The sequence below is a fragment of the Homarus americanus genome, unplaced genomic scaffold (genome assembly GCF_018991925.1).
Source record: "Homarus americanus isolate GMGI-L3 unplaced genomic scaffold, GMGI_Hamer_2.0 scaffold28, whole genome shotgun sequence".
Classification (NCBI taxonomy): domain Eukaryota; kingdom Metazoa; phylum Arthropoda; class Malacostraca; order Decapoda; family Nephropidae; genus Homarus; species Homarus americanus.
Window position 1 is genome coordinate 1,937,575 of NW_024742238.1, and position 27,643 is coordinate 1,965,217.

At 42.3% G+C, this 27,643-nt stretch overlaps 1 protein-coding gene across 1 annotated transcript in view; it reads left to right on the forward strand.

Moving 5' to 3' along the window:
• The window catches only part of LOC121876583 (transducin beta-like protein 3), a 39,372-nt gene extending 18,206 nt beyond the window's left edge, over nucleotides 1–21,166 (forward strand). Inside the window, exons 7-15 of the mRNA XM_042381788.1 lie at nucleotides 2,274–2,473; nucleotides 2,646–2,842; nucleotides 2,981–3,093; nucleotides 8,213–8,418; nucleotides 10,032–10,190; nucleotides 11,066–11,340; nucleotides 11,957–12,200; nucleotides 14,587–14,774; nucleotides 19,102–21,166. Coding sequence (XP_042237722.1) covers nucleotides 2,274–2,473; nucleotides 2,646–2,842; nucleotides 2,981–3,093; nucleotides 8,213–8,418; nucleotides 10,032–10,190; nucleotides 11,066–11,340; nucleotides 11,957–12,200; nucleotides 14,587–14,774; nucleotides 19,102–19,798 — 2,279 coding nt within the window. The 3' untranslated portion in view covers nucleotides 19,799–21,166. The remainder of the gene's footprint in view (nucleotides 1–2,273; nucleotides 2,474–2,645; nucleotides 2,843–2,980; nucleotides 3,094–8,212; nucleotides 8,419–10,031; nucleotides 10,191–11,065; nucleotides 11,341–11,956; nucleotides 12,201–14,586; nucleotides 14,775–19,101) is intronic.
• The last annotated feature ends 6,477 nt before the right edge of the window (nucleotides 21,167–27,643 follow it).

Sequence of the window (27,643 nt, forward strand, 5' to 3'; positions counted from 1 at the left end):
GCCCCTGGAACCCCCCAAAAAATTTTCAAATCCTCCAAAATCCGGATTTACCGGGTCCGAATCTTCGAGAGTTCACTGTAGTGTATAAAATACATAGTATATTTTGTTTATTTTCGCTGTATTGTATGAGTGCAGTAATGTTTGCAGAAATATATACCTTGTACAGCTCTGTGTCTGTCTGACTGCAGTTCTATGTGGAAATATTCACCAGTGGCCGGAAATATTCCAGTGATAAGAAAATTTGTCTCAATACTACATGGAAATCTCTCAAACCCGGAATCACTCTGCACCAATTATTCTGGCTAACGGGAAGATTACTATTAGTTGTGTTCAGTTACGACAGTGCTTGCTTTGTGATTTTGTGGACTAGTAATACAAAAATATGTAACAGCAGCCCAGGACAAATAGCTGTATGTATGAAATACTACTGTATACTGAACATTTACTTATCATTTTTTATAGTTTACTGTAATTTACAAAGATATCTTTTGCTGTAGTTATGAAATATAACAGTGTGTACCACCATCCGTAGATCATCTAGGTTTTATCTGACATCACAAGCAGGAAATTACATTCAAATGGGAGTTAAGATTCTGTTTAGTATTTGGCTGAATAAATAATAAAGCAAGTACAGTAATTAAGTGAAAGAAAACTAATGATGTACTGAAGATCCACAGAGAAATTGACCTGGCCACTTGGTAAATCCTCGGCTAAACCAGTGGTCCAACACAATAAGTTTCAGGAATTATAAAGATTCAGTTTAATGACAACAGAAGTGCTGGGGAGAATTTCCTAACACAAATCACACACAGTATTCTTGCCAGAATAATGTAGAAAAAGTGACATTTGAAAATAAGGTTAAATAGGCACACAATATATAAAAAGTGTTGTAAGGTTACATGTGGCTATTGGAATAGATTTGAGCTAGTTTACTTGGTCTCTTTTCTGTCCTAATAAATGCTCACTTCTCACCTGTTTAAAGCACTCTTAGTATGTTTGTTTCACCTAATTTTCTTATATTTTCACTAACTACATTGTTCTGGGAAGATGGAATATTTTTGTAAATACCCTATACTGTTGTACAGGTAATTAAATAATGTGTATGATTTCTGTAAGGAAATTAACTTAATTAAGAGTTGTGGACCACTACTGTATATTGAAATGTAATATATCTCTTGAACTTCAACAAAGGGTTGTAAGGGGATTGACCTTGTGTATAAAACTAGAAATTCATAACAGTGTGTTCTTGGTGTATTGATGCCAGATATCTGATGTTATAATTATAATAATTTATTGCATATATATCCAGTATGATTCATAACTTCACATATGATGACTAATAACTTCAAGGCATATATGATGACTGACTTAGACCATTTATACTGAGTGACACACAAACATAAAGTTTTGATTTAAATGTGACTCATATTCTAAAAATTAAAAAAAAATGCACACGTACAGTACAGAATATTTACAAATAAAATTTATCTTTTTAGGGTAAATAGCCGAATATATTCCTGGATCTTAAAAAAATGTTTTCATCACTCAAAAATCTCACTGTTCATAAATAAATTAACACTTACTTAAAAGGTCTCAAATGAAAGATAACATTATTTAACATCTTACACTACTGTACTGCACTTAGTGAACACATCCCTCCCCACAATAATGTTTTAATGATTCACTTAGACTATTGTTATACTTTACAGTCCCACAACTTACATTATATAGAATGGAGAGCTCCTCTTTCAGATATTTATCCCCCAAGTTTATTTTGTGCATTTCCTACAGACCTTATAAATTAAACTCACATAAGTTGGGTGTTTGCCTTATGAGATGATCCAGGTGACAAGTGACAAAGCAGCTCGAGATGTGTTATACTTATGTCACCTGTCTACTTATCACTCAGCGTGCTTCATATGTGCAATACAGGTGATATAATAGGGAGACAAGACTGGGGGTACAAAAAGGTAGAAGTAAGATAGGGTGTAGGAATATACTGTACAGGTAAGTGAGGTATTTGTTTGCAGGAATGAAATAAACTATGAGATAATAAGGATGCTGGACGATGAGGATTCATTTATTGTGTAGAATTTGTTTTATTTTTTTGGCATGCACAGTTATCTGTAATTGGGTGAGGATGGACATAATGGTCTTATCTTAGGGACCCAATACTGTATTTTGATGTATCCTGGGTGTCTACATTTATAGGAACCTTCCTCCATACACAGGTTATTAGCAAACATAAATTAGTTTTTACTTTACTGTTGCAGGAATCCCCGCAGTTTGGCAAGTGGACACTGGGCGGGAAGTGTGGAAGGCTGACACGCCAGTATTGACTCCTCCTGATAAAGATGGCGTTACATTGGTTAACCAAGTGATTCATTCTCCGGCACTTGATTCCATTCTTATGACCACTTATGATCATTCCATAGTATTTGCAAAGACTTCTTCTATGGAAATTTGGAAACAGGTACAGTACAGACTTTTATACTATTATCATTTAGATTGTAGATATATACACAAGTTTCATGGACTTCAATTTTATTGGTTATGATGATATACATGTAAGGTAACCAAAGTGTTTAGAGAATGTTTACAATAATTATACAGTACCTGTATTGTTAATCTAATCCTTATTTCAGCTTGCTGGTTATAATGATCAAATTCTGGCTGCTGTGTTTGTGGGTGCAGGAGAGAGTCATCTAGTGGTAGCCACAAACAGTATACAGTTACGCATTTACAACCGTCAAAACTTCAGCTGTAATCTAATATCGGGTCACACTGCTCTTGTGCTGTCACTGGCTAGCCATCCAACCCAGCCAGAGATATTTGCCTCGAGGTAAGTTCTCTTCTCCACTGTGTATGACAATGTGAACTTAATCTTTGTAGCTGGAAGTCTAAATGTTCATTCTGAATTATAATATAAACTCTGAAAGGTACTTTTATTTGAATATTTTATCATTTAATTTCATTTCAGCTCCCATGACAACAGTGCTCGTGTATGGCGATTAAAAGAGGATGGGACAGTTGTGTGTATAGCTTCAGCCATTGGTCACACACTCAGTATAGGCTGTGTTACACTTGCCAGAGGTAAAAACCTTGAAATATATTTCCATTTCTACAGTATATAATGATTCAAATTTTGATGCATGTAGCATATTACTAACTATGTTGACACATGTAAACACATTATGCCTTTCAGAAGTCCCAATAATACATTAGAATAGGTTGTTATATAGTATGGGAAGTCTTAGATATTGTGGATGGCTCGATTGGAACTCAGATTATTTTCTGTCTGTCTTTGCCAAATGATCAGTAATGGGGTTGTTTCTGTGATGCAGAGATAGTCATTCATATTGATTAGAGTAAAACCACATAAGTTCTCAAAATGGCTGAAGTGAAGAATTGTGTTCAGTCTTTATACTATCCCTTGTGCACTTCACAATAGATGTGATTACTTACACCATCTGTTGCACTTTCTGATGGTGGAACAACTCGTCATTTAGTAGCATCCTACCAAAGGGATGTAGTAACCAGTTTGCTGTTGAAAGATAAGAATCAGAAGATGAGTATATGTGTGTCATCCCCGTATCATAGAAGGAAAAATGGTTTGTAGGATTGAAAATAAAATTTTGTGCCTGACATGATGATATCTCAACCCCTGCCTCCCACATGGCAGGTAACTGGTCTTCATCAGCTCCCACATTTTGAGGTGAAGGTGGCATGGGTGGAGCCAAAATAATTGGAGAATCAAAGATCTCCGTGTTTTAGTCATCTTGGTGTAGCGAGGGTTCAGGCGTATATGCCTGTAGTCACTGTGGGAGGTGCTGTCCTCACCAGCAGCGGTTCCAGTTTTGATATGGAAAAGGTCAAAGTTGGTCCACATGATGTTTTATGGTTGTCCATTGAGCTCGTTCTCCTATTGGATTTGTCACCTTTCTGGGCTGCCACTTCAGAGGTGTACATTCACACCATGACTGACATATCAGGTGAATAGTGTGGAACACTTGCAGGTGACTTGTTCTGCCAAGCTTTCTGGGTTTTGTTGGACTGAAGCGAAGGACTCATGAGGTCCAGCACTTTCCGGATCCTCCTCTCCCCAACAAAGAGTGATGGAGGTTGTCCAGTGGCAGCATGAGCAGGCGTGCGGTAGGTGAGCAGAAAGCAACTGATGCACAGACACATTTCTTGGTGTTGCCTGCATGCATTTCATAGGTTCCTTGAATGTCTGCACAAAACGTTCTGCCTCTCCATTTGTTGCAGGATGATAGTGCCAAAAATTTATATTTTATGTCATTTTCATCCAGAAATTTTGCTAATTCACCCTCTGTGAACTGGGTACCATTATCAGAAACAGCCTTCTCAGTTAAACCGTGACTGGCAAGTCTCTTCATGAGTGTCTGGATGGTTGCCTGTGCCATTGTAGACTGCATGGGTTCTACCTCTGGACACTTATTGTAAGCATCTATTACGATGAGATGTGACTGTCCAAGGAATGGACCTGCAAAACCTATGTGAAGACATTGCCAAGGATATTGTGGAAATCCTCAAAAGATGAGCATATATGTGGTGGTTCCCTCTGGTGTAGAGCACACTCAGGACACTGGCGCAGGTTTAAAAGGTTTTTGTGAAAGTTCTGTGCTATTTATTATTTGTGTTTTTGCCTTGCATTATTTGTTTTTAGCCTTCTAAGCTTTTAGTTTAATTCGGCGGCAGATGACCTAAGCTGTTGCAGCACCTGGGATGTTATTACCACAATCAATCATTTGAAAAACAGTGGTAAGCTTGACTGTTTTGCCATGAGTTGTTTTTCTCTCTAAAGTTCCCAGTTATCAGAAATAATGTTCTTATCTTCCCAATTTGTTAACTTCACTTTCTGAATATTTTGATCAATGAGAGTGAGGTAACAAAGCAACCTCTTTGTTGTCAGCTTGTTCTGTTGTACAATAACTTTTTGTTCTGCCAACTCCCATTCTCTTGGCTGCATCAATTCTACCAAATCCCTTAGAGCTAATCCCTTCACATAGAACTTGAGCAGTTCTACCACGTTAGCTTCTTCTAAATCCTCAAACCTTACACTTTGGCCAAGGATGATTATTTGTGCCATGCCCAATGATGGCATCACCAAGCCTTTGAAGTTGTGTTTGCACTCCAACCACAAGGCCCTCCAAACTCCATTCATAGTGCTGGTCCAGAGATTGTACCATGTACTCTTGATATATGCACTGGCATGGAGGATGTACTGTTGCAGAACTCCTAAATAGACAGCTTGTTTGGCCTATAAGTAGCTTCAAGCAGTTTGGATAATGTCTCCCTCGTGTAATTAAATTTTAATATTGATATTATTGTACTCTTAGATCCATTGGTTTCATTAAGGATGTGGTGTTGGCAGCGTGAACATGATTCAGATATAAGGGTGTCGGTTCTTTAGGTGTATTTGCTGATCTGGAGTATTTTCACAGAAGAGTTAGGACTTGTAACTGAGGTCAAGAAACACAGCAATAATATTCCACTTCCATGCAGAAATAACTCACTAACCAGACTTCAAAATCTTGTGCAGTTATCCAGGGTGTTTGATTGGTTCACCACTGAACAGGTAAGATATGGTGGCTAAGACACCTTAATGCTCAGGGATGATTACAGTAAAACAGTCTTCAGCACACAACAAACTCTACGTGCATTTTGGTTGCATCCTTCCAATACGTGAGAGAGTTTTACTTGTGCTTTACACCCAGGGATAAAGTGCAGTGTTCAGGTGTGTGCAGTCAATAAAAAAATTTTGGCACTGCCCGGGGTCTGATGGTCTTCTCAGCGATCACTGACTGAGTTCATGCTCCTTTGGTGAAGTTTGTACTATTGATTGTGTGATGCATCGTGTAACCAATACAATGTATTCTGTATATCACGTATAATTAATACAGAGAAATTAACAGGAATACATACAAAACCCATACAGAAACCATACAATGTTATAGAATTTTCCACTACATCGTATCACCCACACATTAAGAATATCTGGCACTCTAGTAAATGAGTTTCCATATAGGAATTTCAGATATTATGAGATGCAGTGACGTACAGGTAAATCCTCAGTACAGTGGGGTCTCATTGTGCACGAGTCATGTGCGCAGATATCGCTTACGTAGTTGGTTGAATTGTGACCATAGTTATAGCCATGGGCAACCCGCGGGCAGTAGTATAGCGTTGATTTAGTGATCTTTTGCTTGTTTAATTTTAGTGATTTTAATCATTCTAGTTATTGGACATTATTTTTATAATGTATCAGTACTATAATGAATAAAAAAAAATTGGTGAGTGTTGCAATAGCAACCCCCCCCCCCTGCATGTTTACACATGGTGTCATCTCTTGTACCTGTTAGCTCTCATCAAATCTGATTAGAACACTGTACCGTATCCCCCATTAAAGACTACAGTACAGTATATATTTTAATATTAAATAAGGTAATATATTTTATAAAAAAATATATCTATAGCAATGCGTGTGATGGAGGGTGCAGGAGGGAGTTTTGAGAATTGCGATTAAATGCCAGATAGCTACATGTCTTCCTAATATTACGTATTTAAGTAATTATTAGATGTCTTAATTGCCTGTATGTTGGCCTGGCGAGTTAATGCAAGGCATATACATACGTAGGTATAAAGCTAGACGTCGCATTCTGGACTTTATCTTAAAACTTTTTTTTTTTTTTCTTTTTTTTACTGTACTTTGGTATATTACTAACAGTATGTGGAGTATCACATAGAGTAATTAACATCTTAGACTTTCTTAAAATATTTATTTAATAATGTAAATGCAGTTTGTGTGACATTACACTATACTGTATTGTATGTCACTTTTGGAAGGCTAAGTTTGTTACCCAGAGTAATTCAAGAGTAAAGTTCTGGTAAGTCCAGTACAATATTAGGAAAATATAATTGACAATTTTTAAGACCAGGAATATTTTGTGTCATATAAGGACGTCGCAAAATGAACAAATTTCCAGCAATGTAAATTATATTCTGACGGGTAATTTGTATGAATTTTATGAGCTAAAACAAATATCTTCAGGAACAGATGGTCGCCACCCCCACCAACCGTCCCAAGGAGATGTGTGGGATAACCACTAAATTTTAATAAATAATACCTCAAACTAAAGTTAGGATAATATAATTGACATTGCTGGATTCCTTGTAAGACCAGGAATATTTTGAATATAAATGTCATATATTTTGCCCCGACTGTAATATAACCTATATTTCATATAAAGTAAGTTTTAAGAGTGAAATGATACAAGACCTTATCCAGGAAGAAAATGAAAGAAATTAGTAAGGAAAAGGCCATACAACATAACACATAGAGAACTGAGTTGCTGTAAAGAAGCAAATACGTCATGAAACGAGCTTATGAAACCTCTTTATTATGCCACACATGATAAGAACTGGAGGTTAACTGATAATAATATTCATAGAATAAAGACATTGCCACCGAAGTGAGCTGCCTTGAACGTAACGAATATGTTTGAAATGGAATGGATTCAATATGCATAGAGTAGAGCACCAGAGAAAACAGCAGGAGTCAAAGTCGTATATTCCAGTCGTGGCCGTTAGTCGATATGAAGACATCACAGAGAACACGCGCATCAATCATTTTTTAGGATATACATTCGATTATTCGATTTATATGATGCCTACTGCTCTACAGTATTGTTATCTTGAAACACATTGTGTGCACAGACTCACTTAAACACCATATAGTAAACACAAACTAAAGAGTAACTTGCAACTCTATACAGTATGGCAGTGCTGCCAACATATGCCATGACTTATGATTGTTGTTCAGAATTCTTGGTCCAGTGTGTCATATTGTATGACACTCTAAAAGTGCAGAAATTTTTATTGTTGACTACAGTCAAACCTTATCTCAGTATTTAACAAAGTTTGATTGTTAAAAAGTAAATTGTGTATGTGCAGATCTGTTTTTGTGAACTTATGAAAAATGAGGGACACTTGTATTGCACACTGGTTTCTGCAAATTTTGAAATCCCAAACTTGCAGTACAAGTACTTAGAGTATGTATTTCCTTTGTCCAGATTCATTTGTTATAAAAAATCAGGCCCAGGCATATTAAAGATAATTATTTCTGTAAAACAATGATTCTTAATTTATATAGAAGTGAAGTGCATCTCTTTAATACATCCATCTCTTCCAGGTTTTATGGTGACTGGTAGTAAAGACATGTGCATAAAGAAATGGACTCTGGGAAAGGATATAGAAGACTCAAGGAATTCTGTTAGCAGTGTGTCTGCCCTCTCTTCCACGCACACAGAGAAAGCCCATGATAAAGATATCAATTGTGTATGTGTTTCTGTCAATTACAAACTTATAGCTACAGCTTCACAGGACAAAATTGCCAAGGTGAGAAATTAATGTCTTCTTAACATACAGGTTTTCAGGAATTGCATCATGTACGGTTGTGGTCAAAAGTAATCATTGACCCTCCTATTACCATACCCACGAACTCAAGGTCTTTCTACATGATGGGTCACAAGAGGATGGGGGGAGAGCTAGGGGTGGTGGATCTGGGTAAGTTAGGAGGATGTAGGTCAAGTGCCACATATGTAATGAGAGAGTATGTGGTCTTAGAATTATACTTAATACTTGAAGAGGGTGTTAAGGTTTGTGGATGTGGCTTGACTTTGATGGTCTTAATGACCCTGGCAGTTGATAGGCCTAAAGCCCAAACAACCAACCAACCAGGAAGGCTGGTATCCGAGGAGGTATCATATAGACTTAACTTTCCCTCAGTTATCTATGCCTTCACTTGGGATTCTGGGGAGGAATGAGTGAGTTTGAATATTGTAAGTTGGTTACAAGCTCGTCTATTGTGTAACTTAGGAGGAGTTTTGAGTATCCGGGCCTTGGCAGACTTTGAAATGTTGGATGACCCGCTGGGAAGAGTCTGAGAATTTCTGACGGTTTGCTGGCATTTGATATACAGTATTAAAATGACAAATTTTGGGTGTGTAATGTAAATAAAACATATTTGAACTCTTAATTTATATAAATTATATAATTTTAGGCCAGGGAAACCATGATTGACAGATAAGAAGGACATTGGGTGGGTGATTGAGATTCTATGTGACCTGTGTTGGTAAATATTAAAAATAAATGTGATGTCCACCCTCGTATTCAATATTTCTCCTTGATCAACATTATTATACTTATATTATTTCTGTTGTTTCAAATAACAACCTGAAAAAATTGTAAATAAAGAAATGGATGGTATATTATAATAATCATAAAATACTCATTCAAGCATGTAAACCTAAGATAATATAGTGACAAAAGACTTACATCCATCCTTCCCTTCGTTTTTTCATGAATTTCCTTTCTTTCTGCAATCCCCTTTCTCTCTAATGACCAATTTGCATCACATACCACCCTCCCATACCCCTCCCCCCTCAACAAATGGCCCTCCCCTAAGTCGACCATTCATCTTCTCCACCCCACATGACTTACCGTGCAGAAAGGACCTGACCAGGCACAGAGGTTAAGTGTTGGAGTGGATGATTACTTGTGACAGCAACTGTACATCAGGTATGAGGGACTATGTACTGAACAACACCATCTAGCGTTAACCATATAACATATTAAAAGTAGTGAGCATAGTTTATCAACCTCTTAGGCACACTGAAACTCTCTCACTCTCTGCTTAATAAAATCATCTGGGGTTAGTAACAAAACACTAAAAGTAGTGTCCGTTAGTGAAGGGATTAAGTGGGTGCTGACTGTATAGGGCCTTAAGTCAGATGGTGTTATTATTTCCCAGTTTCTATACCAGAACATTGTGAAGAGAGATCATAGAAAAGAAAATAAAAGGTCATGAAATGTCATAAGAAATTTTGGCTCTGAAGTATGTGAACTTGCATTTTTTTTTTTTTTTTTTAATATCAGGTAGGATATTTATTGCCAGTGTCTTATTGCAAGATATTATACAGTAATTTTATTATTATGTCACTCATCCACAGGTTTGGGACAGCGATAATTTGTCACTGCTGGGGATACTGCGTGGTCATCGTCGAGGAATTTGGTGCGTCCAGTTCTCTCCTGTGGATGAGGTCTTGGCCACAGCTTCTGCCGATGCCACCATCAAAATCTGGACTATATCAGACTTTTGTAATGCTGCTGTAAGTCTGAGTTTATGCTGTACAGTACTTCTACACTCTTAATAACAACTTCTGTTTAGTTAGATTTCTGGTCGGATTCTAAATTGTAAATAAAGGTTGAATTCAGAGTTTTCCTGCCAAAGTAAAGTTTGTGATCCTCACTGTTGCAGTGTAATGAATACTCAAGATGTTTTTATTGTATGTAATGCTTTTCTATTATATTCCTATGTATTCATTGTTAAGAAATTTAGTCAAAACTGAGGATGCATAACAGAGTTTGTGATATAGAGTAGAGATATGGAATTCAGGGAAAGAATAAACCTAAAATTTACTTTAATATTTGTGCATTAAGGATACAAGTAAATGAACTTATATTACAGTGCAGGACTTACCTTCTTAATATTTTGGATGATTTAAGATATATCAAAGACTTCCCTCACTTTTTGTAAGCTTTTTCCTGCTGTTGTGCTTGCTGATGTAATAATTTCTTAATCTGTATTTATAGTGACAGAAATGTGATTGTGTTTAGCTAAGGGAGGTTAATCACATAGTAATATAAACAAGGAAAAAGTATGGTGGAAAAGTAATAGAATAGAAGAGCTTAAATAATCCATGTTACATAAAGTACACTAATGGAAGGGATGCATTGTAATTAAAGGAAAGATTTAATGGTCTTGTGTTATTTAAGAATATGGAGTGCTATAGACTTTTGTATAGAAATGCAGTAGAAGCAAAATGTACTTGTAATTAAAAAACCTAAACAAATTACGGAGTGACCATCAAATAATATCTGTAAAGAAAATTTGAAATCAGTAATGATGATTTTTTTTTGTGTTTTTTTTTACATTTTGTTAAACTTGTAAAGTCATATTATAATGAGGTAATTTTTCCAACAGACTTTAGAGGGTCACAGTGTGAGTGTTCTGCAACTGTCGTGGTTGTCACAAGGACAGCAGATCCTTTCCACTGGGTCAGATGGCCTTCTTAAGTTATGGACAGTCAAGACTCGCCAATGTGTACAGACATTTGATGAGCACGAGGGCAAGGCCTGGGCAATGGTAGTGTCTGAGGATGAGAGGAAGGTCGTGACTGGTGGAGAGGACGCCACACTGGTGCTGTGGAAAGATGTCACACAGGAAGAGATAGATCAGGCTCTAGAGGAGGCTGCCAGGTATGTGCACCATAAGCAGTGTTATCATTAATATAATTATTTTAATGAAAATAATTTGGCATACGCAGGAGAGTCTTCAAGTTGTAATTAAGATGGTTTAGATAACAACACCCTTCTTCTTTACGTCATCAATATGCTCCTTTTAATCACCTCTTACATGAGATTTCATTTCCCATCATGTCTTAATATGTACAGTATCACATATTGGATCTCATAAAGATTAGAACCACCATTTATTTCACCTGATGATTCAATACCCTAATGCTAAATGGGGGGGTAGCTTAAGTTTGCATTGAGGCCTTTAAATAATTTTTTTTTATAACCAAAGATTGATAGCACTTCAAAACTAATTTTTGTGTGGTACATTATTTCTTGCAATTAGGAAGATGGATATTTTAAAATTATTCAGTTCTATCTTAGAAGTTTAATCATGTTTTCATATGCTACTTTAAAAAAGTCATTCATATTGTGAGATTATTTGGCAGCCAACATCATTGTACAGTATTAATAATTATTAATAATTTTTTAAGATGTTTATAAACTTTGCTTCAATTAGAAACTTTGATTTATTATACATATGTATACAGGTATGACATTTGCTAATTCTTTATCACAGACTTGCTGCTGAAGAACAAACTCTGTCCAACCTTATTAAAGATAAGAAGTGGGCTAAAGCCTTTGGGATTGCAGTGCGTCTGAATCAACCTTTTCGGGCTCTGAAAGTTATGAAAGCATTACTAGATGAATCCCCGGACCAGCTGCCAAATGTTCTCAGTAGACTCCGTCAGGATCAGATAGCATCACTTTTGGGATTTGCTTCATCATGGAACACCAAGACAAAAAACTCTCGTGAGGCTCAGGTACGGATGTTTAACATATTTATTTATATTTTCTGTAAATGTATTCATAAAATTTGCCATTTATCTTGTCAAATGGCCATGCCTTACTTCATTACCTTAAAAGAAATAGAACAAATAGGAATAAATAGTTGCTCAACACACAAGAATATGTCAAGAGACCAGCAAGGCAGCCATTATATTGAGCACAGCAGCAACAGTTATTTAACAAACAAAAAAAGAACTCTAACCTTCATTTACTGTGCAGTCAACAAGAGTATATATATTTATATATGTGTGTGTGTGCATGCGTGCATGGAGTGCCTTCAATAAAAGGAAAGCCTTTACTGATAGTTGTCTTTTCAAACTTTCCACCAAGCCCAGCTGCTTCAGGGAGTTAGGCAACTGATTGTAAAATAAAGATTCTTGTTAGGAAACTTATGACACACTTAGTTCACAGGTGTAGCTTTACCAGGGTTTTCTGTACAGCATAACTTAATTAATTCAATTTTAGTATAGTACAATATAATCATAATGTTGTATTTAAAAAATTTTACTCATAAATTCTTGTCAACTCTTGTAAGAAGGAAAATGTTCTCATGTACATATTGTCACCAGAAAGTTTTAAGTTTGCTATTTTTTGGTATCAGTGACTACTAAAAATTTTACAGGTACAGTTGTACCCCACTTAACGCGGTCAATTGAACCCAGAGGGTCCCGCGTTAAGTGAAAACCGCGTTAAGTGAAAACCGCGTTAAGTGAATAACAGAACATATGGGATTAATTCCAATAGAACCCAGCCCGACCCCCAAACTCCACTTTTTGACGACAAATAACTATGTTGTAGTAAAAATAACATCTTAATTTCATGATGGTACATGCACACAATTAATACTTAAGAGAAATAGAGAAATACAGTCGCCAAGTTAATGTCCATTCAAATAATGGACTCAACTCCCTCCCCCTCTTCTCACACTACACTCACTGGCTCTTCCCTCTGAGAAATTTTTGGGGGAAAACCAGGTATAGTAATAAATAATTCCTCAAACTAAAGTTAGGATAATATAATTGACATTGCTGGATTCCTTGTAAGACCAGGAATATTTTGAATATAAATGTCATATATTTTTCACAAAAGATAACATATTTACTCAGAATAAACTTTACATCAAAAATTTGTATGTCTAATGCAAAATCTATGATGTTTATATTCAAAATGATCAGCAAATTGTAAGAATTCCAGCAATGTAAATTATATTCTGGCCGGATAATTTGTATGAATTTTATGAGCTAAAACAAATATCTTCAGTTAATAAAAAAAAAAAAATATTCTTCGACACTATCTGTCAATCAAAGTACCCCACCTTGCCTTCCCCCTCTTCCAACCGCGTGGTCAGTCCCAACCCTCCCCCCACCCCCCACCAATCCTCCCTTCCAGAGTTTATAACATTTAGTATTAAATAATACCTCAGATTAAAGTTAGGATAATATAATTGACATTGCTGGATTCCTTGTAAGACCAGGAATATTTTGAATATAAATGTCATATATTTTGGACAAAAGATAACATAGTTACCTAGAGAACAATTTTTATCTAAAAATTGTATGTTTAATGCAAAATATATGTTGTTTATATTCAAAATGATCACCAAATTATAAGAATTCCAGCAATGTAAATTATATTCTGACCGGGTAATTTGTATGAATTTTATGAGCTAAAACAAATATCTTCAGTTAATAAAAAAAAAAATAATTCTTCACGGGGTAACAGATGGTCGGTCGGTCGGTCCCCTCCCTCCCCCCCACCCCCCACCAACCGTCCCAAGGAGATGTGTGGGATAACCACTAAATTTTAATAAATAATACCTCAAACTAAAGTTAGGATAATATAATTGACATTGCTGGATTCCTTGTAAGACCAGGAATATTTTGAATATAAATGTCATATATTTTGGACAAAAGATAACATAGTTACCTAGAGAAATATTTTTATCTAAAAATTGTATGTTTAATGCAAAATATATGTTGTTTATATTCAAAATGATCACCAAATTATAAGAATTCCAGCAATGTAAATTATATTCTGGCTGGGTAATTTGTATGAATTTTATGAGCTAAAACAGGCAGTCAGGCAGGGTGGGGGGTGGTGCGAATCTAAAAATAGCTCTCGAGCCGGACACTCACCGCGTATATGATGAAAAATGCCGCGTTAAGTGAAAGTTCAGCTTTGGCAAGGCACCGCGTATATGCGAAAACGCGTTAAGTGAAAGCGCGTTAAGCGGGGTAAAACTGTATTTGAATATTTATCATTCAGCATATATGACTAATTACAGTATAAGGTAATAATGTGTGATAGGGTGTTTCCCTCAAAGATGGACACATAGCATATATAATTTTCTTGTTGTGACAGAGCATCATTAATGTGTTGCTGAAGACACTTTTACCTGAGGAGATGGAGGAGCTGGGCGGGTGGCAGCAGACACTCGAGGGACTTCTTCCTTACACTGAGCGTCATCTTCGCCGTCTGTCAGCCCTATATCAGTCCTCCACAATTCTCACCTACATGTCATCGTCCATCTCTCTTGGAATGGATCCAAAGTGAGTTACAATTCAATAAAAATTTTGACAATCAGTTTAGATCAAGGTGTTGCGACTAAGCTACCCCTTCTCTCTTTGGGGCTGCCACCTCACTGATTTTAAGAAATTGCATAAATAATGCTGTCTTAGTTCTTTTTCTTATGCACTAACCTCCTTTTTTCTTTTAAGTCTTAATGTAGTTGTTCTGCCCCATTGATTTAGGAATTAATGTGATGGATTGATTAGTAGAAAATTGGTGAAGGAAAAATAAGTGCAGTGGTATACTAGGGCTGTGTGAAGGCATTTTGGCTGTCCACTATATTTACAGGTGGAATTGGACATGATGTGGGAGTAAGCACGGGTAACTGTAGGTTGAAGGAATGTGATTTCTCCGTTTTTTTTTTTTTCCGGCTTTTCGGTTTTCTTTCCATCGTTTTAGGCGACCTGCATGAATCGCGTAGATCCATTGAGAATTTTTTTTGGGGGGTGGGTGGGTGTGACCATTACAAGAAAAATGTTTGACACTAAATAACAATAATTGACCCTCTAGGTGTCGATGGGTCTGCTGCACGAGGACGATGAGCCAGTGCGCTGAATATTGTGGCCACACTCTACATGTTCATGCATTACATCATATACTCTATTTCTCATTGGCTGAGTATTGCTTGTTTTGCATTCCATTCTTCGATTATTTAGTATTTCATTGGCCAAAGATCAATGACGACATACAATGCCACTATTAGAAGCATTATAATATGTCCCTCCACTCTATCCACTTGATCCACCCTTCCTTGCCGCCACTGGCGGTGGAGGGGCGAAGCATTTTTCAAATAACTAAGTTTCTATAATCATTTTAAACTTTCTGATGATCACAATTTATTCTATAACCCATGCCAGGAGGTCAGGGCTGTAGGGCATGTGTGTGTCCCCCAGGACAGACACTGCCCTGCCCTCACTCTCCTTACCGAACCAGGGAATGGAACGATTTCGTTTATGTGACAACAGAACAGTATATGAACTACATGTTAGTAACTCTTGACAGTTAAAGACCATTTTGCTTCGTTCCAAGTCAATGATTCACTGTCTTAAGTACTGTATTATAATATCTTAGAGTTTCTCCTTTGCCTCTAACCTTACATTCCATCCATTGATTGTACTGTATTTCTTAGCTTTCCAGTCTTCCTCCTACATATTGTTCCTTCTCTCAATTTTACTCTTAATTGTGTCATTCTTACACAAAATCATTTCTAAATACAATTTACAGTGCACGTGCTACTTGAAATCTTTGTGTGTTTTTTATAGAGAATATGATCATCTTTTACAGAAAGATAAGTGGGTTATGAAACTTTATTAGTCTCCTAGAGTGAAATTTAAAAACATTCTTCCCTTGCCATCAGAATCCTCTGTTGGTGTCCTCCATACTGTATCTTGTTTGGTTAGATAAGCAAAGTTCCTAATATTTCCTATCCCTTAGAAAAAGTTTTATGGAAGTATTTCTTCTCACACTTGGTCTAGGAGGGCAGTTAACTTGTCTGGAATTAATTGGTATCATCTTAATGGATGGGGATCCAGTTTTTCTCTTTGTTTCTTCACCTGGGGCTTGTCTGTAGTAGTCCTGTACTTGTTTGATATTACCAGTTCTCTATGATTTTTATTCATCAATGCCTCAGACTGGTTACTGGTATACTGCAGTAGATGTACTCCAAGGACTAGAAAAGTTAAATCAGATTTGTTTTCTTCTCAGTTGAGGCAATTTTTGAAGGTATATTATGCTTTTGGCCCCTTTCTGGTCTAGTGATGCTTTTGGTTTTCCATCTTCATTATATTTTGTCTAAATTATCCTGTACTGTATTCATTTGCTGTCTCCAGCTTATTTTAGAGAGTAAAGAGAGACACAATCTCTTGTCCTTGGTTTTACAAGTTGCAGGTAGGTACATAAACTGGAAGGGTTCTGTTCCTGAAAATCTTTTCGTATCGCAAAACCATTTTTCCCAATGACTCCCATTATATAAGTTGCGATGCTTGGCAAAAGCCAAACTGGTGATCTGCTCTCCTACTGCACCCATCTTTGGTCATCCTCTCTTAGGGATTATGGGGAAACTTTCGTCCTGGCCCTCGATATCTCCAAAGCATTTGACAGGATATGGCACAAGTCTTTCATTTCTAATATTCCCTCTTGTGGTCTCTCTCCCCCACTTTATTCTTTAATTACTAGCTTCCTTGAGAACCAATCCATGGCAGTTGTTGTAGAGGGTTCGACCTCTCGCTCTTTCTCTACCAATAGTGGTGTCCCACACGGTTCTGTTCTTTCACCTACTCTCTTCCTTCATTTTATCAATGATTTACTTCACGCTATGACTACTTCTATCCATTCTTATGCTGATGATTCTACTTTTCACTCTTCTTCACATTTTTCCCTTCCCCCTAACTCTCAAACTAGATCTGTTTCTAGAGCTAATATCATTTCATCTATCAATGCTGATCTGTGTAGCATCTCCGAATGGGGAGGTAGAAACTTGGTTAAATTCAATTGTAAATATCTCAGTATTTACCAATTACACTCTAGATGATCTCCCACCAATCTCATTTTAGGATGCAATCATTCTACCAAATTCTAAAATAGATATGCTAGGCCTCACCATTTCCTCTAATATGTCATGAAAGCCACACATTCACGGCATTGCTAAAGCTGCCTCCCAAAAGTTGGGAATGCTGTACAGATGCCATAGCTATTTCACTCCTGAGCAGTTGCTTCAAGTATATAAGGGATTCATTCGTCCTAACTTGGAGTACTGCTCTCATATCTGGGGTGGCTCTTCTTCTGTCCAACTGTTAAATAGGGTAGAATCAAAGGCATTTCGTCTCATTAACTCTCCTCCTTTAGTTGATTATTAAATATTTCTTCCCTTTCTTTTTGCCGCAATGTTGCTTCACTCTCTCTTTTACAGGTACTTTAACGGGCAATGTTCGGTGGATTTGGCATCCTGTGTAGTACTGCCATCAAGGCCGTCGGCTCGTAACACACGTCTTGCCCGCTGTGCCCACAGTTTCCCCGTGGCTGTCGGTCACACTAGAATAACTCGTTATAGTACATCCTCCTTTCCTCACTCAGCCAAATTGTGGAATGCTCTGCCTTCTTCTGTGTTTCTGTACTCTTACAATCTGTCTCACTTTAAAAAGCTGGTTTTCTGGCATCTTCATGGTGTAGATTATTATGGTCTTTTTCTTTTTTCTTTTTTATTTCTTTTTACTTTTTATTTTTACACCCTCTAGGCCCCGTTCTGGGTCGATATCCTGTGCCCGGTGGGCCATTCCCCGAAAGAGATAAAAATAAATAAGTGCACACACTTGAATTTTACTCACCAGAAATAATGTAGAGTGCTCCAGGAGCTAGTTAGGTGACATGGTGTGATTGGAGATAGTGGGAGTTACCTCCTTAAAACATTACGTTTATATCAATGTAATTCCTTTATGGAATCTTTTAGCCCCACTGCCTTAAATTGAACTTGATGGTCTTTTGCCACTCATCTTGAATAAGGGTATACAGTAACACAGATGCATAACTGAACACTAACTGGGGAAAGAATTCAAACTGAGTGGAGCCATTGTTGTGATGGCTGCTGGTAGCTGGAGAGGTGAGCCATCGTATGGCTACCACCAGAATCCACACGAAATAAAATTTATAATTTAGGTGATTTTTTTCTATATCAAAATTTTTTCTTTGAAAAATCTTAATAAATTAACCATAATTCCGTAAGAGTGAGTACAGTCCCAAACACAGACGCATAGCTGAGCACAAGCTGGGGAAAGAGTTCAAACTGAGCAGTGCCATTGTTGTGGTGACTGCTGGGGAAATGAGCTGCACTCTAAGAGTCTTGTAGCTACCACCAAGAATCCACATGAATTTAATTTTATAAACTTGGTGAATTTCTGTTATGTTTGAAAATTTAAAAAATGTACTCAAATTCCTTAAGGGCAAGTCTTATGTTTGTATCACAAATTTTTGGGTTATAATTTCAAAATTCCATAAGGGCGAATTTCCGTAACTCAGATTCCATATCACAGGGGTTGCCTGTATTTCTATGTTGTTTCAGGTCTGAGTGCAATCTTGCTGGAGTTTGTGCTTGATATTGTAGCATATTAACTGGCACTCTTTTGGCTATTTGTAAATGTGTAAGCATAGCTTCATTAAGGGGCTATATTGTGTCCCTTTTAAAGAGGCTGAATCAGGATCATAAGATTTTGGTCACCCCCAAGTAATGTGAGAAAAATTTATTAAGAGGGAAAACAAATTTCGCCGCTTAAAAATATTTTATTATTGTACTTATAATACCTTTTCTTTTAACAGAGGATTTACCCTACCACCTGTGATGGATAATGTGGAGCTCTTGCAAACTATACAGTCTACTGCTGATAAACACGACTCTGAAATGGAAGACGAAGATGAGGATGATCCTGATCTTAAAGCTTCTGTTAAAAATTCTATTATGGAAGTCGACTCTGAGAGTGAGACCGATGAAGAAAATGATGAAGCAAGTAGTAAAGAGAAAGTTGATAAAGAAGAGGATGAAGGAATTGAAGAAGGAAGTGATGAAGAATATGAGGAACATGAAGATAGAGTGAAAGCTGGGGAGGTACCGCCTGCCTCTATTGATGACTTAGGTGCCAATTTTGTTTTTGAGAAAGTTACTGTTGAAAACTCTGAGGATGAGGAGGCAGAAATAGTTTCAGATGAAGAAGACCAAAACAAAGACTCGATGAAAAGAAAAGACTATTCCATTGACCAACTTGAGCTTGAGACTAAAAGAAGGAAAGACAACAGAGGAAGAGGAATCTTTAAAGACAGAGGTGGAAGAGAAAAAGGAATTAATCATAGAGGAAGAGGAGAGAGTCCAAATGATGACTATAGAGGTAGCAGACATCAGGATCAACATAACTTTAGAGATCACGCAGGGAGAAGCCGGGGTAGAGGTCGGGGGGGAGACAGAGGAAGAGGGTTCAGGAGTAGAGGGAGAAATAAAGGGGGTTTCAAGAGTAGAGGATGATAAGAGATATATTTCATGGGTAATTGATAAGTGTCAACACTGACATATTGTTTTTATGTTGAGTCAGTTAGTCTGTTTATACTGTTCTGGAAATGTCTATAGCTTTATGCCCTCTGCCAGGCACCTGTCATCCAGCCAATTCTAGGGGTTTATCCATCACAGTGCACCTACCTTTGACATTAAGGGGCTGATGATCATCACCCATCTCTCCCCATCATCCTCATAAAGGGGAGATTTAGAAGCAAATGTTCCCTTCTAGAGTAGCATTTCCCAAATGCGGGGTCGCAACCCCAAATGGGGTTGCAAGATGCATTACACGGGGTCACATAGAAGTCATGGGGTCGCATGGAGCTCATATGGTTGCTGGGCTTCCATAGTGCTCATGCGGTTGTTGGAGTCACCTGGGTCTTGCAGCTATCCTGTTAAGTCGGGACCATGTGTGGGAACCACTGCTCTATACGCTACTTTCACCTAGTTTAGCCGACAAGCCAATGCGGTGTACCGGGGTGTGACCTTTGCCGTGCACTTGCAACTTCTTGGAGGACCAATGCCAGTAGTTCATTCAGAGGATATAACTGACTACTGAAACAAAGATACTCCTACACCCCATGTACAAGTGTCCATGCGACAATAACCAGCCCATGCCACACCAAATTGCCAGAGCACCATAAAGGGTGATATCTGAGAGGGTTAATACTCGGAAAATTTGATTCAGAATGGTTGAAAAGGTATACATCAACACCAGCATCATTCAAGTTGACCAAGTGTATCCGTTGATATAAAAATATATAAAAATTTGGCAGGTGAATTCAGTAGCCATCTTGAAAAATAGGCTGTTGCTATGGATTTTCAAATGGCCAATCGGATATATTTGAAGAGTGACCTATAGAGAATATTCATGTCAATTTTCATGCTTGTATCGCTATTTGAAAGATTCCCTACAAAATGCAGTTATCTGTTCCACTTAAGTAAAAGTCTTTCATAATGTGAATAGTTATTTTATTGGCGTTCTCACAAACTTGGATGCCCACCAAACTCCCCCAGGTTCAAGGTTAGTGTGCTGGAGACTAATTATACTTTCTGCAGACGTTAGAGGGCAGCCATTACTTTATTTATCTCTTTTTTTAAAGTCAGTGGTTACAACAGGGAGATAAGTGCAATTATAAGATCATCCCATGGTTGTTAAAGAAGGTTGTGGCATGATGGTCAAGCTCCCAGTACAGTACATCTATCCACATCAAAAATATTACTGTGGTTCTTTCACAAGAATTGTAATTTTTACAAGAATTTAATTTTAGAAAACTTATTAATTTTTACCAGAAAACCTAGTGAATAAATCATACTGGGACAAAGTTTACCAATTTGTAATTTGGTTTCTTTTATTTTTCCTTCTTCATACAGGGTGACTAGAAATCAGCACATACTCTATAGACATACAAAATATGGACAAAAATGTACAGTTTAGATTTTAAAGTTAAAAGTCCAGAAACCACAATTATTTATCACTAATTGATCAAAACTTATTTTTTTTATAGATTTATTGTCAGCACTTCAAAGACCCAATGAGCATTTTATTTACTTGTGTGACTCGTGCAATCAGCAACCATAAACAGTACACGAGAGTATTATATAACGAGAAGATTAACTGAGATGCCAACATATTCGTTAACTTCAGAAAACAGAGGGATATGTTTATGTGTTATTATGGATTAACTTAAGTAGTTAAACATTAAATTTCAATTCTGAGAAAAATTTGTTTTTTCCTATAAGGGCTTAGGTTACCGTTTCAGAAATAATCATAACCTACCGATTTTGTTCCAAATCTCAATACTGTACAGTGGTTCCTCGATTAATGAACGGTCCAATTAACAAAATTTTGGTTAACGAATTAGCTCCCATAAGAATTTTCAGTTCCATTAACAAACAAAACTGATCGGCTGGTCCACCAATACAGTAATTGGTTCTATGCTTACATTCGTTTCCAGTGGAGTAAATATCAAGAAAGTTGTGCTCTTGAATATTTTTGCATTTTTTATATTAAAATTATTGATCATTCTAAAATTTAGTTAACATATTTATAATATATACAGTACAGGGTACAGTTTTTGTGTGCCCAACAGCTGATTGACTCGCTCGCCAAAGCTTCTCTGTTTAACTTTGTTTACAGTGGAGGAAATAGCGAGTTTGTTGCTCTCTTGAATATTTTTACATTTTTGCATTAAAATTATTGGTCATTCTGAAATTGAGTTACATATTGATAATTGTCATGGATTTGGTAGTTTAGGTGTGGATGTTATATAAAGATAATAATATACAGTATTGTGTTTCTTACCATAGAGTTCGATACCTTCACACTGGTTATTTACAGGAGATTATGGTGTATCTACGTAGAAGTTCACTCCACCACCCGACATTCCATGTTTTATACAGGTACTTGACAAATTATGATTAAATGAGTTCCATTAATTTCCAACATCCATCTAAGTTATTGTTTATATTTTGTCATAACTAATCAGTCATTACCTTTAGTAATAATAAGATAGGATCACAGATACAGGCAGATAATTGCACTTACATTTATTTGGCAAGCTTTCATAAAATGATTTACAATTTGCATGGATATATGAGTCACTCACATTCATGCTGCAATAAAATTAATCTTCTAAAGAGGGAATTTTCAACGTGGGGACACGTGATTAATCTACTATGGGTATGACTTAACAGAGCCTTAATTCATCAAGTGATATATTTACTGCCAGCCTGGATTGCTCTTGTTGCAACCAGGCTTCCGCACAAGAACTTCTATCCACAGGGAATAACAACAAAAAGGTACCCATGGGTTACCACACACAGTCTCGCATCACTGTAGACCGTTGTCTCGGCACGGAGAACTGGTAAGCATGACTTGATTAACCACTTGGGTTCAATGGGCCAGCCTGGATTGCTCGTCTCAACCAGGCTTCCACACGTGATTTTTCCACAGGGATAACAACCTAGGTTAGCACACTTAGTCTCGTGTCACTGATTGTGTGGTGTTCTGTTCCCTTCAAGAGGGAGAGGATGGGGACGAGGTCTTAACTAACCCATGGCCTAGAGGATACTACTGAAAATGTGACTTTGGGGTGTGAGGCGATGAACAGTACAACACTGTCTCAATGGCCTCCCCCTATAGACTGGCCCACACCCCACCCTTGCCATCAACACCCCACCCCATCATCCCCCTTGACACCCCCAGCCTCCACACTCAACCCTCGCTCTCCACACCACACCCTCGCCTTCCACACCCCACCCTCACCCTCCACACCCCACCCTCGCCCTCCTCGCCCCACTCTCGTCCTCCACACCCTACCCCACCCTCCTCGGCCCACCTCGTCCTCCACACCCCACCCCACCTCCACACCCCACCCTCGCCCTCCACACCACACCCTTGCCTCCACACCCCACCCTTGCCCTCCAGCCACCCGACCCCACCTCCACACCCCACCCTCCCTCCCACGCCCCCTGCCCTCCACACCCCACCTTGCCCCCTCCACCCAACCCCACCCTCAGCCTTCACAACCTACCTGCCCTCCGCCAACCTACCCTCGCCTCCACACCCACACTCTGCCCTCCACAGCCCACCTCGCTCTCCACACCCTAACCCACCCTCCACACCCTACCCTGCCCCCCCACACCCCACCCCTGCCCTCCACACCCCACCCTCACTCTCCACACCCCACCCGCCCCTCCACACCCTTCCCTGCCCTCCACACCCCACCTCCACACTCCCACCCCTGCCTCCACACCCGACCTGCCCTCCACACCTCTAACACCCTCGCCCTCCACACCCACCTCGCCTCCACAACCCACCTCGCCTTCCACACCCCACCCTCGCCCTCCACACCCAATCCTCGCCCTCCACACCCCACCCCGCCCTCCACACCCCACCCCTGCCCCTCCACACCCCACCCCTCGGCCCTCCACACCTCCTCAGCCTCCACAACCAACCCTCACCCTCCACACCCAACCATCGCCTCCACACCCCACCCCTGCCCTCCACAACCCACCCTCGCCCTCTACACCCCTACCCTGCCCCACACCCCACCCCGCCCCCTCCACACCCCACCCCTGCCTCCACACCCCCCACCCCACCCCCTCCACACCCTACCCGCCCCCCTCCACACCCAACCATCGCCCTCCACACCCCACCCCGCCTCCACAACCCACCGCCCTCTACACCCCTACCCTGCCCTCCACACCCCACCCCTGTTCTCCACACCCAACCACGCCTCCACACCCCACCATCGCCCTCCACACCCAACCATCGCCCCTCCACACCCAACCCCACCCTCCACACCCCACCCTGCTCACACCCCACCCCTGCCTCCACACCCCTACCCTGCCCTCCACACCCTACCCCGCCTCCAACACCCCTGCCCTGCCCCCACAACCAACCTCACCTCCACATCCCACCCTGCCTCCACACCCCACCCTGCCTCCACACCCCACCTCCCTGCCTCCACACCCAATCCCGCCCTCCACACCCCACCTCGCCCTCCACACACCCCCACCCCGCCCTCCATACATAACCACATCGCCCTCCACACCCAACCCTCACCCTCCACACCCCCACCCTCGGTCTCCACACCCCACCCTCGCCCTCCACACCCCACCATCGCCCTCCACAACCAACCCTCACCTCCACTCAACCATCGCCCCTCCACACCCAACCTCACCCTCCACACCCCACCCCTGCTCTCTCCACACCCCACCCTCGCCTTCCACACCCCACCCGCCCTCCACAACCAACCCTCACCCTCCACACCTAACCATCGCCCTCCACACCCAACCTCACCCTCCACACCCCACCCTCGCTCTCCACACCCCCACCCCGCCCTCCACAACCAACCCCACCCTCCACACCCAACCCTCACCCTCCACACCCCACCCCTCACCCTCCACACCCCACCCCTCGCCCTCCACACCCCACCCCTCGCCCCCACAAACCAACCCTCACCCTCCACACCCAACCATCGCCCTCCACACCCAACCCCACCCTCCACACCCCACCCCTGCTCTCCACACCCCACCCTGCCTTCCACACCCCACCTGCCCTCCACACCCCACCCCCTGCCTCCACACCCCACCCCTGCCTCCACAACCAACCTCACCCTCCACACCTAATCATCAGCCTCCACACCCACCTGCCTCCACAACCAACCTCACCCTCCACACCCAACCATCGCCTCATATCATTAACTCTCGCCCTCCACACCGCACCCCTGTTCTCCACACCCCACCCTCCACACCCCACCCTGCCCTCCACACCCCACCCTGCCTCCACACCCCACCCCTGCCCTCCACACCCCAATCTGTTCTCCACACCCCACCATCGCCCACACCCCACCCCGCCCTCCACACCCTACCGCCTCCACACCACACCCTCTTTCACACCCAACCCCGCCCTTCACACCCCACCCTGCCCTCCACACACCGCACCCCGTTCTCCACACCCAGCCTCGCCCTCCACACCCAACCCCACCCCTCCACACCCAACCATCGCACTCCACACCGCACCCTGTCTCCACACTCCCAACCCTCGCCCCCTCCACACCCCACTCGCCCTCCCCATCCAACCCCGCCCCCAACCCACTGCCCTCCACACCCAACCCCGCCTCCACACCCCACCCCTGCCCTCCACACCCCACCTGCCTCCACACCCCACCTGCCCTCCACACCCCACCTGCCTCCACACCCCACCTGCCCTCCACACCCCACCCGCCCTCCACACCCCACCAGCCTCCACACCCAACCCTCACCCTCCACACCCAACCATCGCACTCCACACCGCACCCTGCCCTCCACACCCCACCCCTGTGCCCTCCACACCCCACCCTGCCCTCCACACTGCACCCTGCCCTCCACACCCCACCTCCCCGCCCTCCACACACCCCACCTCGCCCTCCACACCCAATCCTCGCCTTCCACACCTAACACCCTCGCCCTCCTCCGCCACCCAAGCATCGCCTCCACACCCCACCTCACCTCCACACCGCACCTCACCTCCACAGCTAGCCTCCTCGCCCTCCACACTTAGCCCCTCGCCTCCACACCCAACCCTCACCCTCCACACACCCAACCACTGCACTCCACACCGCACCCCTGCTTTTCCACACCTAACCCCTGCCCTCCACACCCCACCCGCCCTCCACACCCCACCCTGCTCTCCACACACCCCACCCTCACCCTCCACACCCTACCCTCGCCCTCCACACTCCAACCATCGCCCTCCACACCCCACCCCGGCCCTCCCACAACCCACCCGCCCCTCTACACCCTACTCCCTGCCCCTCCACACCCCACCCTCACCCTCCACACCCAACCATCGCCCTCCACCCCACCATCGCCCTCCACACCTAACCATCGCCCTCCACACCCAACCTCACCTCCACACCCCACTGCCTCCACACCCCACCCTCGCCCCCTCCACACCCACCCCTGCCCTCCACACCCTACTCCCTCGCCCCCTCCAACACCCTGCCCTCGCCTCCACAACCAACCTCACCCTCCACATCCCACCCTGCTCTCCACACCCCACCCCCTGCTCTCCACACCCCACCCTGCCTCCACACCCAATCCGCCTCCACACCCCACCCCCGCCCTCCACACCCCACCTCGCCCTCCATACATAACCATCGCCCTCCACACCCAACCCTCACCAAGACACCCCTAAAATGGTCTCCCACACCCCACCCCGCCCTCCACACCCCACCATCGCCCTCCACAACCAACCCTCACCCTCCACACCCAACCACGTTCCACACCCAACCCTCACACCCCCTCCACACACCCCACCCCCTGCCTCCACACTCCCCACCCTGCCTTCCACACCCCACCCCTCGCCCTCCACAACCAACCTCACCTCCACACCTAACCATCGCCTCCACACCCAACCCTCACCTCCACACCCCACCTCGCCTTCCAGTTAATTTAACACCCTGCCCTCCACAACCAACCCACCCTCCACACCCAAACCCCTCACCCTCCACACCCCACCCCTCACCCCCACACCCCACCTCGGCCCTCCACACCCCACCCCTGCCCTCCACAACCAACCCTCACCCTCCACACCCAACCACATCGTCTCCACACTCCAACTCACCCCCACACCCCACCCCTGCTCTCCACACCCCACCCTGCCTCCAGCACCCCACCCTGCCCCACACCCCACCCCTGCCCTCCACACCCCACCTCCCCTGCCCTCCACAACCAACCTCACCTCCACACCTAATCATCGCCTCCACACCTCCTACCCTGCCCTCCACAACCAACCTCACCTCCACACCCAACCATCGCCCTCTACACCACACCCCTGCCCTCCACACCGCACCCTGTTCTCCACACCCCACCCTGCCCTCCACACCCCACCCCTGCCCTCCACACCCCACCCCGCCCTCCACACCCCACCCCTCGCCCTCCACACCCCACCCCCGTTCCCTCCACACCCCACCATCGCCTCCACACCCCACCCCGCCTCCACACCCCACTCCTCGCCCTCCACACCACACCCTCTCCTTCACACCTAACCCCGGCCCTTCCACACCCCACCCTGCCCTCCACACTGCAACCTCGTTCTCCACACCTAGCCTCGCCTCCAACCCCCACCTCCACACCCAACCACTGCACTCCACACCGCACCTGTTCTCCACACCCAACCCTCGCCCTCCACACCCCACCTGCCCTCCACATCCAACCCTCGCCCCTACAACCCACCTTCTGCCCCTCCACACCTAACCCCTGCCCTCCACACCCCCCACTCTCACCCTCCACACCCCCACTCTCCTGCCCTCCACACCCCACCTCGCC